Consider the following 15052-nt stretch of genomic DNA (forward strand, 5'->3'; position numbering starts at 1 on the left):
CTGAGGTAGCCATCTGGGTTCACAAAACAAGGGAACCTATGGGGCTTCAGCAATGCAGGAACTGGTTAGATATAGACACACTCCTCTTGTCCCTCTGAGGCACAAAAAGTCAACAAGAATTGTCCTGTCAACTAGAGAGACAGAAATTGTAGATAGCTGTGGGGAAGATCCCCTGGGGAAAATCCTGAGCACTGCTGGAGAATGGACTAATTCTGGAAGCCCCCGGACCCTGTAGAGGGATCCTGGCAGGAAGAGGTCTCTGGGCAGGGCCTCACATGGCAGCTAGTGGTAGAAGGAAATGCTTGATACACAGTAAGTTACTGGAACAACAGAGGTGCCAGTTTGGACCACCCATTCCCATTTCATCAGCCCAAGGAACACTCGTGACAGCTCAGTGTCCAACAACGAGCAGAGAGATCTTCCTTGGAGTAATGGCTAGATAGAGGATTAAAACCAGTTTTCTAAAACAAGGTGATGGAGATGCAGGCATGAAGGGCTGGCTTACATGCTGTCAGCAGTGTGCTCACACTCACCATGAGGGGGCCAAGGGCGGGTCCCCCTGAATAGACTCCTTTGCTTTTCTAGGTGATCTGGGGGGCCTGTTATGATGACACAATTCTTCCACAGAAGAAGGATGCTGGCATGACTATACTTTTCCCCTGCAACATCATCTCAACTTGATTTGTTCCTATCTGATGCTGTTGTCCCAGGAGCAAGGCTGCAACTATGGATGCCAGAAGGAGGGAGAATTCCTAAGCAAGAAACGGTGACTGAACTTCTAATCATTGATGTCACAAATCCTAAGGGCCTGACAGGGTGGATACTGCTTTTACACCTACCTGGCAGGATCTAGACGGACAGTGAATGCGGCAGTGTGCCTGCTGGTGGAGCTGGCCCAGAAGGTCTGTATGACCACACCCTACCAGTGGAGGAGGGAGGCATTTGCTATTGCTGCCTGTAATCGAGACCAGCAAGGGGGCCAAACCGAAGGCACCGTCCAAGGGTGGAAGAACTGGAGTGCGGGTGGAGAGAGCCGAGGGAAAAGGGGCAAATGGGTTATAAATGAGGGAAACCCAGCAGAACATTGGGCCAGTATTATATTATCTCAAGAGATTTGGAGAAAGAGGACACAGCCTCATCTCGATCATACCAGATGCCTGAAAGGCAAAGCCAAGTCCACTCCTGCTTTTGAAACCTGACAAGGTCTAATGGAAGCAGCAAACCTGAGTGGCCTCACATGGGAGACCTTTTGATGGACTGGCTGAATGGCTGGTAACTGATTGGGCCCAGTCTCACTTTCCAGGTCACTTACCTGCTGCAGTGTGGAACATCACTGGCATGGCTGGTGAGGTTATGCTTACACCACTGGCCACATGCAGGAGCACTGAGTTATGGCCTCCTCAGGATGGGAGATGTCTGGCCTTAGGAACCATTCACTCATTTCTGTGCTAAATGGTTCTGCACATATTTATCATAAGGCACATTTAGCAGATCAAGAGAGGTAACAAGTAATACTAAGTGTAGATTCCTAAATACCATCGTCCTATAAGAAAACCTACATCAGAGGCTGGAGGGGCTGTCCCTCTCTTCCCTGAAGTCTGGCCTTTGCCCTTGGTTCCTGGGAGGTGAGGTCTAGGCCCTTGGAAAGTCCTGACTGGAGTGTGTTTATATGGGGGTGTTGGGCCCTTGGATAGTCTAATACTGTAACTTATGATAGGGCCTTTGGGACATGTGGCTCCAGGAGGGACTGGATACTGAAGGCCAGCCATGCTGACAGTATGTGACTGAGCTCCAATGAAAATGCTGGCACCAAAGGCTCCTGGGCTGGCAACCCTAGGTGCATAGTCACCCATCCTGTAGTACAGTGACACATCCTGAGGCGAAAGCCCGATATTTGAAAGTGAGGGTGGTGGGGGAACCCTCCAGCTTCTGTCTGGCATCTGAAGCGAGGACACCCTTGTAGATTCTTGTTCTCCCAACTGTAGTTTGCCCAGCTCCTTGCAGCCTGGGATCCTGGAATCACCGAACCTTGGAAACTCTCATATCAGGAGAGCCTCAGATGAGCTGCTGCCAAGCTAGACTGTGTGTGCTGATTCCATGGGCACAACATCCTGGAGAGAAAAGTGGGGACTACCTGCTGAGGTGGACAAAACCCTGGGAAGTGATGTCAGTTGACCGAGGGCCCATGGGGAGCACTTGTGAACTGGGAGAAGGCCCGGGACAGTGTGGGAGTCTGTTGCAGGCCTGTGGGGGCCTCTGCCAGGTAGCCATTTGCTGCCCATCCCTTGCTGGTGTCCCCAATCTGCCTTTTGAGCAGAAGTCTGTTCCTTCCTGGTGAGTGAATGTGTCTGGCAGATTTGCCAGCTCTGGTTTCTAGAAGCAGAAGGAATGGAGGCAGCCAGCCAGTGAGAACGCGACCCTGGCTTCTGTGCAATGCCTCGACCAGAGCCAGTGAAGAGCAGGGAGGGTCAAAGGGCACAAGGCAGTGGGCCTTCCATGGCAGGCTCACACCTGCGGTTACAAAGTTTTAATTAATCACATCTTAAAATTGGGAGATTTTACATCAAAATGTACTTAGGGAACTTGCCCTGAAGAATGGGAACATTTGGCCTTCTGGGCCCAGATCTCCAGAAGGCGGCAGTTTCTGGAGCTGCAAAGTGCCACCCTCCACATAGGGCATGAGCTCCCAGTTTGCCACAATCCCAATAGGCCACACACAGTAAGAAATAGTTTTACATCACAAGCCCAAGGCGGTGGCATTGGGGGTGTGACACACACATTGCCATTTCCTGACCACGCCTTCTTCACCAGGGAAAGAGTACTGACAGTGTCCCATTCCATTTCTTCAACACCAGCTGCTGTCCACTATGTCCACTACACATAGGCCCACGGAGCCACACACTGCTCACAGCTGGAATCCCTGCTTTAGAGAAAGAGCCAAGAGCAGTGGCAAGTGTGCACTTGGGGGCCTCCCAACCTGAGGCATCCTCCTTACAGCAGCTCAAAGCCCCAGGTGCACAGTGGAGAAAAAATGAATTCTCTCATCTCTCAGGATCCTGCCCAAGGCCTCTGCCTGAGCTGATGTGTACAGGCCTTAGTGAGAGGGACCAGTACTGGAGTTTCTGGGCAATATCCAACGTGACATACTACCTGAGGGCCACACTTGGGGAGGTGGCACACCAGCCGAGGGCCACACTTGGGGAAGGAGGAGAAGAAGAGGGGAAAGGAGGGAGGAGAAGCATTGGTGAAAGAAGACAGGACCAGAATGCCAGCATGTTTACACCACAAACTTGTCATCTCAATGGGACTCCTAGTTTGGAGTTACTCCTTTCATCAGACATCAAGGAGGTTCTTAATCAACAGACTGACTCAACACCCAGGCTGGGACCCAGGGCCCTCAGACACACCATCAGATTCAAACACTTGACAGAAGTAAGGGTTTTTCTTTTGTCACTTTTTACTTTATAACCTTTTTGTACTATTGGAAATTTTTTGCAATGTATGTGCACTACTTTTATAATTAAACAAAAACACTTAAGATGGTTTTTTAAAGTGGAGAAGTAATCACAGTGAAACATGAAATAGAATATCAACACTGGGGACAGGCTATCCAGTTGAGTCCAAAGCCCCACGTGGTCTGTTTCCCGCCTTTAATCGTCATGTAGCCTTTAGTCCTCTCACTCCACCCACAGGCACCTGAAGTGCCTTGAGTTGCTTTCGACCTCCTGCTGCCAAGATCCCTCCCAGGAACCTGAGAGGAATCCATTCAGCAAAATTAGGCTATTTTCCAGTTGTAGCAAAAACCACCCAGATAACCAGGCCCCACTCACACGGTGCTGAGCACCCACAGAAAGAGGTGCATTGGAGGGTGGTGTGGAGGGTGCCACAGAGACCATCAGGGGCACCCCAAGTGCTACGGCCCTGCACAGGCGCTCAGGCAGGCACCTCACAGGGCAAAGGTGGTAAAGAAGACGTGCATCTTGGCCAGGAAGGTGGTGACAGAGCCCTGCCGCCAGAGCTTCATCTCCACGTCCAGGGCGAAGTCCCGGGGCTCACGCACTGACCGCTGCAGGTAGACAACACCTGTGTAGGCATTGAGCCGGCGTGTGCCGAAGTAGCCCTCCTCGTTGCCTCTGGTGATGGTGAGGGCAATGGTGTCCCCTGCAAAGGCAGGCATCGGGCTGATGCGAAAGATGTGAGCCGGCACCAGGAGGCCAGTCTGGAAGTTGAGCTGATAGTACGTGATGTGAGCTGGCGAGTTCTGGCACTCCAAAAAGTCATGGCACGTGGTGCGCTCACATTTCCTGCAGGATGCACGGGGCTTGGTCAGAGGGCCAGGGCTCACGAACAACCATCCCGGGCTCTCCCACCCCTGCTGTCCACCATCCTGGACATGGTGGAGGCAGGCTCAAGGGCCAGCTGGCCCCAGCTCTGTTCTAAATAGCCTTGTAGCATCTGCTAAGTCTCCTTACTATGCGGGTCTCAGCTTCCTCATCTGTAAGATATTTCCTTGGGAGGGTGGAGTGAGTTTATACAGCACCCACCACAGTGCCTGGCGCAGCTCTCGAGCAGCTCTGGTGCACCCTATGCTTCCTCCTCCCTGCCTTTCCTTTACTGGAACACTGATCATTGGAATAGATTCCCAGGCCAGAGTGTTTTTTATTATTGCAATCATTTTTCAAATTCCTTTTCTTCTATTAATTGACTGCTTCTGGGCCACTTCCTCCTCTGAGTTGGGATGCCCTGCCATTTTTCAGGTAGAAGCCTCAAGACCAACACTGCTGGATGAAGGTGGTGAGAAAGCCAAACCCTAGGGGGCCAAGGCCTCAATTTTTAAGCATAGCAACAATCTGACCTCATTTTGGCCCTCTGAGCCACTGGCACCTCCATTGTTAAATCAATATAAAAGCTCACTACTTCCAAAATGGGATGCTATTTAGGCACCAGAGCTCAGCAACTCTAGAGATCTGAGCAGAATTCTCCAATTGGCCGCAGCACAAGGCTGGCACAGGAGCAACAGCCAGCAGCACAGATGCCGCATTTACACCATGCCATCCACTGTGTGAAACTCGCATCTTCAGTCATCTGATGCTCACACCAACCCACAGTGCTGCTATCACTCCCATGCTGCAGATGCGGCAGCCAGGACCCAGAGAAGGGAGGTCACTTGACCAGAGTCCCCTAGGCATACTCCCTAAATGTCCTAACACACATGCACATGGACATTTCCCATCTATAATAATAAAAGCATAATATGCTAATTAGACCAGGCATCCTTCCAGACGACCTTCCGGACGAAGTGGGGCTGCGAGGGAAGCCTAAGTCCCGGGTGCCTGCCAGCGGCCGGAGGGAAGCCCAGGTCCCAGAGGGAAGCCGGGTGCCGGCAGCTGGGGAAAGAAAGGTCTATTCTTGAACGAATTTCCTGCATTGGGCCTCTAGTGTATAATAGTGGAAAATGTGAAACTGCCAGCAGGACAGCGGTAAATGAATTATGAACACATGCCTGCAGGAAACACCATTTGGGGCAGGCTACATGCAGACACAAGTGCTGCAAGGCAGAGAAAGCAAGATGAGAACAGCTGAATGCACCAGGGACAGGGCAGCTGTGTGCACTTTATGTTCAGACCAAAGAGAAGATGGACACACTCCAACCAGTAGGCGACTGTATGATTTGTTAGAGGGGCGGGACAAAAACTTTGGTTGGCACACTTTAATTGTTTGAAAAAATTTTTTTGGTTAATCCTCACCCGAGGATATTTTTTCCATTGATTTTTTTTTTTTTTTTTTTAGGGAGAGATGCGGGTAAAAGAGAAAGAGAAACCAACATGAGAGAGACACATGGATTGGTTGCCTCCCACAGGCACCCCAACTGGGGCTGGGGATTGAACCTGTAACCCAAGTACATGCCCTTGACTGGGAATCAAACCCAAAACCCTTTAGTCCACGGGCCAATGCTCTAACCACGGAGCCACACTGGCCAGGATCTATTATTTGAATGTTTTTATAAGCATGTGTCAATTTTGCAAAATGTCCCTCGCTCTCTCCCTGACCTGTGCTGGGGAAGGCATGTCCATGGACAGGCCCACATGGTGTGGAGCTGAGACCTCCTGCCCAGAGCCATGTGACTGGACGGCGGACTCTGCAGCCCATGAGACCCTGAGCCAGAACCATCCAGCTAAGCTGTTCCTGGATTCCTGCCTTTCCAAAACATGCTGGATGTTTAAAGAATAACTGGTTGTCAGGTTAAGGTGCTAAGTGTTAGGATAACCTGTTACACAGCAATAGATGACGAACGTGGCATGTATGTGCGTGTGTGAGAAAGATAGGGAGGGAGATTTTCTATGCACCTTCTCTTCGTTCTCTAGACTCTGAACTTTCTGCAAGGTGCTTTCATTTGTGCCATTTGTGGTCAATTTGACCACAGACTCAGCAGTGGGGGCAGGTGAAAAGCAGGAGGTGGTTAGGGCAGGGCCCACGGCTACTGGCCTCACCCCTGGGCAGCGTGGTGTCTGCGGGGTGACTGGGCCCAGGGCAGGGGGAGACACTCACGTTTCAGAGACTCGGATGTAGTTGGGAGGACACGTGAAGAGCAGGCAGCGGAAGCCGCCCTCGATGTTGTGGCAGGTCTCGGCTTCAGAACAGTTGTGGGTGCCCAGTGCACACTCGTCCACGTCTGAGGGGAGGAGAGGAGAGTTATGGGAGGAATTCTGCCACAGTTGGGGACCCTTGTCTGAATCACCCAAGCTGGAGGCCTGGGCCTCAGAGCAGCTCTTCCTGACTGCAAGACCACAGCTCACAGTTCCAGCCTGTGCCACTCACATCCCATCCAGTCCCCTCCATGCCCAGCAAGCAGCCAGAGGACCTGGCTTTAAAATGAAAAGTGTCTTTTGTCATGATTGCTGAGGGCTTCCCATGCTCCCAGTATAAACACTCTGGCCCGCCTATTGACACCAAGCCCTACGGTACAACCCCTCTCCTTCCACTCGGGCTACAGTTCTGCTAGACCCCTCTGAGATTCCCCAATACTCTGACCCTTGTCCCACCTCAGGGCTTTGCACATGCTATTCCACTGCTGCAACACTTTCCCCACATCTTCCCGTGGTTGGTTCCTTCTCATCGTTCAGGTCTCAGCTCAGGGTCATACCCTAAGGATGTTCTCCCTGACTATCCTGCAGTGGCCCTCCTCCCCCACCACCCTCCATTTCAAGCCATTTTATTCTCCTTGTACTGCTTGTCCTGCTCTCAAACACACCTAGTTATTTTGTATGTCTGTTCAGTTTCCACCCTCCCTTTCCTCAGTGTGGGCTCCAGGAGGGCAGGGCGAGAGGGTCTTCCTCAGTCCTGTGGTGCCCCCAGCCCAGCAGAGGGCCAAGCACAGAGCATGGACTCTCCATGTATTGTTGGATGGAAGTTCAAGACTCATCACTTGTAAACAGACGCCGAATGCACAGACACAAATGTCCCATAAACTGCACAGACATGCTCATGCTTCCTGTGCACATGGTTGGGCACACACATGTGCTTAAGCACACCCACACAGATACACACACACACCTGAAACACACACACACATGAACACATGGGTAAATCTCTCTGAGGAACGCTCAGAGAAGCAAGCATGAGGTGTGTGTGTGTGTGTGTTCCACAGGTGACCCATGGATCAAGTAAATGGGTTCCGGAGACATTCCTGTAAAGATCAGCAGCTCAGCTCAAAGAGCACAGCTTCAACAGGCCCAAGGCTGTGCCGGGTGGGGGCATCAGGGGCTGCCAGGCACTTCTCTGGAGGACTGCCGATTTGTTCTCCAGTCCTCCACACTGACCCCGTTTAGGGATTTCGCCTCACCCAATCCTCCTACCAGCCCATTGGGATAAGAGTCACTGGCCTCCCAGAGGAGGAATTGGAAATCCGAGAGGGTATGACCTAGCTCAAGGTCACAGTCAGCATGGCAGTGGAGGCTGAAGCCAGGTCCACCAAATGCCAAAATGTGGGCCCCAGTCATGATGCTAAGCTGACTCCTCACAATAGCAGCCACAGCTTAAAGCACTGACAGCAATAGCCAACTGGTACCCCAAGTTTACTCCAAGTCCTAATTTACCTATTATCTCTCAGAACCTTTTAATTTATTATCATTAATTTACATCAACCTACAGTAAGGAATCCTTTTGCATTGGAACTAAGGGCACACATGTGAACTGAAACAATTATTTAATGAAAATAATGCATTATTTTCCATTCAATGCTCAAGGCATGCCACCCTTAGTCACTCCTCTATCCTCAGACCCCATGAGGCAGGTGTGGGGTCACCTCCCATGCACAGATGTGCCCAGGGTCATACAGCTGCAGCAGGGCAGGGCCATGGCTGGACTCCGGCCTGCTTCACTCTAGGCCAGTGATGGCGAACCTATGACACGCGTGTCAGAGGTGACACGCGAACTCATTTTTTTGGTTGATTTTTCTTTGTTAAATGGCATTTAAATATATAAAATAAATACCAAAAATATAAGTCTTTGTTTTACTATGGTTGCAAATATCAAGAAATTTCTATATGTGAAACAGCACCAGAGTTAAGTTAGGGTTTTTCAAAATGCTGACACGCCGAGCTCAAAAGGTTCGCCATCACTGCTCTAGGCCCTGCCTACCATGCTTCACAATGCAGACCAGCTCACACTATTCATCTCACCAAGCCCCACTTTCCTCCTCTGCCAACTATGTCACGATCCCAATCTGGGAGAAAACATGGCAGGCGGCCAGAGCTGGTGGGGCCAGGATGGGTGTGGCTGCTGCCCTGATGGTACAATAATTGAATGTACACGTAGGGATGGCCTCCTTTCCTCATTCTACGCTGCTGGCCACCACAGAGGGAGCAGGAGGTGCTGGCCCTGAAGCCGGGTGGGGTGGAGCAAGAACAGGGTGGGAGCAGCTTCTTACTGTCTGCCCTGGCCCTATAGACAGATGTGTTCAGAAGGGACTTCCCCAGGACCCCAGGGTCCTTGCCCCTTGGTGCTGCCAGGCCCCTGGCATCTGTGGTGCTTTGACCCTGAAGCCTCTCCTGGAAAGCTGAAGCCAAAGGGAGAGCCAACAGGGCCGGACACCCAGGGGCACCACTGTAGCCCCATCTGGGGTGCTGATGCCACAGCAGACATGCAGAAATGGGGGACAGAGTCAGTGGGGAGACTAACAGCATTACTAAAAGCTAGCCCATATTGAGGGGAATGCTGGTAAGAGCTTCACATGCACTAAGAAAGCAGGATTCCAGGTTATTTTCCCCATGATTTTAGCTAATATTATATTCTGTATATACAGGGTGGGGCAAAAAGTAGGTCTACAGTTGTGAGTAAACAAAACAGAGTTTACTCTTGCATTATTATTAATTATTGTATTATTTTCCACACAAACAACTGTAAACCTACTTTTGCTCTATCCTGTATATATATATATCTACACTAATAAAAGAGAAACATGCAAATTGGTGTCACTCCACTACCCTTCCCATTGGCTAATCAGGGCGATATGAAAATTAACTGCCAGCCAAGATGGCGGCCGGCATCCAGGCAGCTTGAAGCGAACATGAGGCTTGCTTGCTTCAGTGACGGAGGATTCCAACGTTCCCCGCCTGCCGCTGCCGGCCTCTGAGCTTGCAGTTTGAAACATTGTTACAAATACAGAAGCTAAACAAAACCCCAGAAACCTGCTTTCAGCCAGCCGGGATCTCAGAGCTGGAGTTGAAACAGTGTTTCGATTATAGAACCCAAACAAACCAGATACCTGCTTTCAGCAGCCGAGGTCTAAGAGCTGGAGCCAAGCCTCAGAGCTAAAGCTGGCCCAGAATAAAAAAGAAAAAAAGGAGTGGTTGGGAGCTTCAGTCACCCGCCAGCCTGAAAACGGCCCTCAGCCCCTCACCCAGGCTGGCCAGGCACCCCAGTGGGGACCCCCACCCTGAAGGGTGTGTGACCAGCTGCAAACAGCCATCAGCCCCTCATCCAGGCTGGCCAGACACCCCAGTGGGGACCCCTACCCTGATCCAGGACACCCTTCAGGGCAAACCAGCCAGCCCCCACCCATGCACCAGGCCTCTATCCTATATAGTAAAAGGGTAATATGCCTCCCAGCACCGGGATCAGCGGAGCTGCAAGGCCTCCCGGTACCGGGATCAGTGTGACAGGGGGCAGCGCCCAAACCCCCTGATCGCCCTGTGGCTCTGTGTGTGACAGGGTGCGGGGCCACAACCTCCCTATCCGCCCTGCTCTGTTCGTATCAGGGGAAGGCGCCCCAACCCCCTGATCAGCCCTGCTCTGTGCCTGATAGGGGGGAGCTCCCCAACCCCCTGATTGCCCTGCGGCTCTGTGTGTGATAGGGTACGGCACCCCAACCCCCTGATAGGCCCTGCTCTGTGTGTGACAGGGTGCGGCGCCCCAACGCCCCCCCAGGGGCCCTGCTCTGTGTGTGATGGGGTAGAGCCATAACCTCCCCATCGGACCTGCCCTGAGTGTGACAGTGGCCGTGCCCCAACCCCCTGATCGGCCCTGCTCTGTGGGTGATAGAGGGTGGTGCCCCAACCACCCCCCACGGGCCCTGCTCTATGTGTGACGGGGTAGAGCCATAACCTCCCCATCGGCCCTGCCCTGAGTGTTACAGGGTGGGGCACCCCAACCCCCTGATCTGCCCTGCTCTGTGACAGGGGGCGGTGCCCCAACTACCCTATCGGCCCTACTCTGTGAGTGACAGGGGGGAGCTCCTTAACCCCCTAATCGGCCCTGCTCTGTGCATGACAGGGGGGAGCTCCCCAACCCCCTGATACACCCTGCTCTGTGCGTGACAGGGTACGGAGCCCCAACCCCCCTGATGGGCCCTGCTCTGTGCGTGACAGGGGGTGGCGCCGCAACCTCCCCATTGACCCTGTCTTGAGTGTGACAGGGGGCGGTGCCCCAACCCCCCAATCGGCCCTACCCTGAGCGTGACTGAGGGTGGCATCACAACCTCCCGATCCGCCCTGCTCTGTGCATGACAGGGAGCAGCGCCCCAACTCCCCAATCAGCCCTGCTCTGAGCTCGACCAGGGGCTGCACCTAGGGATTGGGCCTGCCCTCTGCCACCCAGGAGCAGGCCTAAGCCAGCAGGTCGTTATCTCCCGAGGGGTCCCAGACTGCGAGAGGGCACAAGCCAGGCTGAGGGACCCCCCCTCCCCCCCCGAGTGCACAAATTTTTGTGCACCGGGCCTCTAGTATATATATATTGGCAGAAAGAGAGACTGGAAGGAAAAACATCCAAATATCGGCAATAGTTGCCTCTCAGCTCAGTCGCATGATGGAACGTTCAACGAGTACCTATCATGTGCTAGGCACCACTCCACGTGCTAGCGAATACGGTCAAGGCCCTTCCCTCAGCACATGGTCCAAGGACGGGCCGAGTCTCATGCCCTAACCTCTTTCTTTCCAGTTTCTTATTCTGGAAAAGGACAGGTGCTGACATGGGACACTGGCCAGCACACACTGCTCCAGGCCTTGTCCCACTGAAGCCCTAAGACTCAGTGCCTGGTCCAAGTCAGAACAGGACCAGGGAGCACAAAGGAGCATCTGCTCAGCTTGGAGGTCAGTGGCTGCAGACAGGGGCACCACACGGACATGACCAGCATTTGAGCTCTGCCTTGTCCACCTGTGATACAGACTCTTCCAGCAAAACAGTTTGGACAGAAAATAAAAGTGGCATGTGTGGAGGACCTTTTGATGGTGGCTGATGATACAGTTTGGACTACAGAGCAGACCTGCACCTCACCAGCTCTTTTGCATCTCAAAGAAGTGGGCCACTGGTTAGGTTGTGAGGGGACAAGAGGGCAAGACCAGCGCTGCGATCAGACACTCCTATGGCCAGCACAGCCTGGGCCCAGTATGCCCTCTGGTATAGCACAGGCACCTTGGGCGTCTGGGCAATCCTCTGACCCTGGCTAGCATGGGCCAGGGAGGAGGGGCCAGGGAGAGACAGTTTTGAATGTGACCAGGTTTTCAACCTGAAGTGCCATCAAGAGCAAAAGTCACTCGGTTCTGACAGCCTTCTTAGAAGTGACCACACTGTTCTTCCGTCAGGGATAGCGCCTCGATCTCAAGAATGAAGTAATATTCTGGGAACATAAAGTATTTCCCATACAGCTCAGTTTATGGTGGGTAAAATCCCTATCTTTTATGAAGTCTATACCAATTATTTTTTTAAAATTAAAAAGCAGAGTGGTTTGCAGCTAGGGAGACCCAGGTCAGCTTCTGTGAGTGACCCCAGCAGGCCTCCAAGTCCTAATTTACCTGTTATCTCTCAGAACCTTTTAATTTATTATTATTAATTTACATCAACCTACAGTAAGGAATCCTTTTGCATTGGAACTAAGGGCACACATGTGAACTGAAACAAGCCTTATGGGCACAGTGCACTCTGACCTACATCATGTCTATTTCACCCTACCTGATCCTATATCCTACTCTACATTAAACACACACACACACGGTTGGCTGTGACCAATGAATTTGATCTCAGGATTCACTTATAGGCAGCGACAATTGGTCTAGCTCTGTACCCTTCCAAGCCTCAACCTTGACCCCTGGCCACCGAGAAGCACAAGGAGACCAAAGCTGCAACCCAGGGGCCTTGAGGCTCTCAGCTCCACCGCCTGGAAAAGACTTGGTCATGCATGCCAGGAGGCACAGGTGGCCATGCTCTGAGGAGCTGAGTGGTTGGTTTTCCCAGGGGTTGCCAGTGCTGCTGCTATAACCTGCCCCAGGTGGATTCCAGACCATTCCACCTTGCGCTGGTCACTTGCCAGAATTTTATGGCCTCAGTATATTCCGATGGAACTAAAGATTATAGCTCTCCAACTTAGAAGATCAAATGTCACAGAACCTGGTTCCCCCTCCAGGGAAGTAGTCCTTCAATTGCACATTGAACAGGTGACTGCCCAGATCCTCTCTGCATGTCTCCAGTGCCAGGGAGCCCACTTTCTCCTCTGTATCCCTTCCCAGCCCTGCACACCTCTGACTGGGGAGTCTTTTCAGTATGTGGTTCTGAGATAAGCCTCTCTGTGATCCCTTTGCCAACACTTGGGGGACCCACCTCACCCTCTGGGCCCAAAGACCTGGCTGGCCTGGTCTCCGGATAGCATCTGGAACACTTGGGGATGGAGACTGGGACCCCTAAGGCTGTTCTTCTGCACACCTCTCCCTAGACAGGTCTCTTGTGTCTTTTAGAACCACCCACAGGATCTCTGCCCTGCTCCTAGGGCAAGGCACAGAGCTGAGTCCAAGTCTGGAAAATTCTAAGCTGGGTCAAGAAGCAGAAAGACTGTCACCTTTCCCATCCCAGCCACAGATCACCAGAGGCACTGGCCATTCTGTACTTAAGCCCTTGGTGTCAGACTTCCAAGTGCACAGAATGCTGTTTGAGGCTTTCCAAGTCTGCTAGGGTCCTGGCTGAGGCTCTGGTGGGCAGGGACCCCTTGCTTACCCTTGCAGGACCTGCCGTTGGCCATCATGGTATAGCCCCACTCTGGGCATGCACACTGGTAGCTCCCTGGCACGTTGATACAGCGGAAGGCACAAAGGATGCCGGCACCCTGAGCACACTCGTCGATGTCTGCCAGAGAGAGGTTCACTCTGTGACACTGCCCAATGGCAGGGCCCAGCCACCCACAGCCATGTGAGCTCAGGGGTCCATTTTACAGAGGAGGACAATAGGGCTCAGAGAGAGGAAGAGACTTGCCCAAGGCCACACAGCAAAAACAGGACTACCATTCTAGTGCTTGTTCCCGGGGGCTGCTCCACAAATACTACCAGCTAAGGAACAATCAGGTACCAAACACAGGTCTGGATGATTCAACTGAACCCTTCATCCCACTTAGGTCAGGAAAGGGGTGCCTCAGGGAAGGGGTGTTCAGGGAAGGGGTGCCTCTCAGGAAGGGGCCCTGGGCAGAGCTAAGGTACCTGTACAGGTGTGCCCATCCTCGGCCAACTGGTAACCTTGGCGACAATAGCATTGGTAGGAGCCATAGATGTTGGCGCACTCCTGGCTGCAGCGCTGGGTCTCACACTCATTCACATCTGCAGGGAGACCAGCGGTGGTCACAGTGGAATCCCCTAACCCAGAGATGAAAACCAGACTCCAGGCTCACCTGGGATGTCTCTTGTGAGAACATTAGCTCCAGCCTCCCCTCGAACAAATGAGGAATCAGAGGCCCAGATAAGGACAAGTGGCACACCGGGGGCAGGCAGCTGAGGCAGGGGCAGGGCTGGACTTACTATGGAGTCCTGGCCTGGCCTGCTGCCTGGAAGAAGCAGCCACAGGTTGGACTCAGATCCCTGGTCAGGAACTAGATGCTTCCCTACTGAGGGTCCTCAGCACATGGCACACATGGCTCTCCAAGTGCCACCCAGGTGCTAACAAGGAACCCCGCAGGCCTCTAACATCAGCCACTGCATTGGGGAGGGGAGGCACGAGTGCTGGTGTGCAGGACAATGTGAGCGGAACAATGAGTGTGTGACTGAGTGAAGGGTCGCCTGCTGGCTTAGATGGAACATGGACTGGACTCTGTGGGCAAGATAGGTCTTTCATTCACCCAGCTAAGAACTGCTGGCACTGGGCATGTCACCGTGAACAAGAGGGATAAAGTCCCACTGATGTGTGTTGCAGAGGAATGGAGGAGAGATGGAGCTAATTAAATGAGTCAGATAACCAGTGTGTCAAAAGGTAGCAAGTGCAATGGAGAAAGAGCAGAGAAGGAGGCAGGCACTGTGTCTGGGAGGGTTGCAATTTCGAAGCCATGTGGGCATCGAGGGAAGCATTCCAGGCAGAAGAAGGTACAAGAGCAATGACCCTGAGATGGCGCATGGCACTTGGCACATGCGTGGTGCCCTCAAGGAACAGAGCGGAGGTGGGTGTGGTCAGAACAGAGTGATTGGAAGGAGTGGGAGGAGGGAAATCAGATTGGGCAGGGCCTCCCAGGCCACTGATTCCCATCTAGATCCTCAGGACCTCACAACACACAGAATGAATGAATGATCTTTGCCAGGCTCTGAGC

General features: G+C 52.6%; 1 protein-coding gene across 5 annotated transcripts in view; it reads right to left on the bottom strand.

Annotated features, from left to right (window-relative positions):
* Nucleotides 1-3433: 3433 nt before the first annotated feature.
* Nucleotides 3434-15052, bottom strand: part of FBLN2 (fibulin 2) — a 104681-nt gene continuing 93062 nt past the window's right edge. For 4 of the 5 annotated variants that reach the window (XM_059688295.1, XM_059688298.1, XM_059688297.1 and 1 more), the window contains 4 exons: nt 13959-14075; nt 13483-13611; nt 6550-6673; nt 3434-4304 (listed from right to left, as the gene is read on the bottom strand). In XM_059688295.1, the coding sequence (XP_059544278.1) occupies nt 3947-4304; nt 6550-6673; nt 13483-13611; nt 13959-14075 (728 nt within the window). In that variant the 3' untranslated portion in view covers nt 3434-3946. The remainder of the gene's footprint in view (nt 4305-6549; nt 6674-13482; nt 13612-13958; nt 14076-15052) is intronic. The other variant, XM_059688296.1, reaches the window with a different exon arrangement.

This window comes from Myotis daubentonii, chromosome 3 (genome assembly GCF_963259705.1).
Source record: "Myotis daubentonii chromosome 3, mMyoDau2.1, whole genome shotgun sequence".
NCBI lineage: Eukaryota > Metazoa > Chordata > Mammalia > Chiroptera > Vespertilionidae > Myotis > Myotis daubentonii.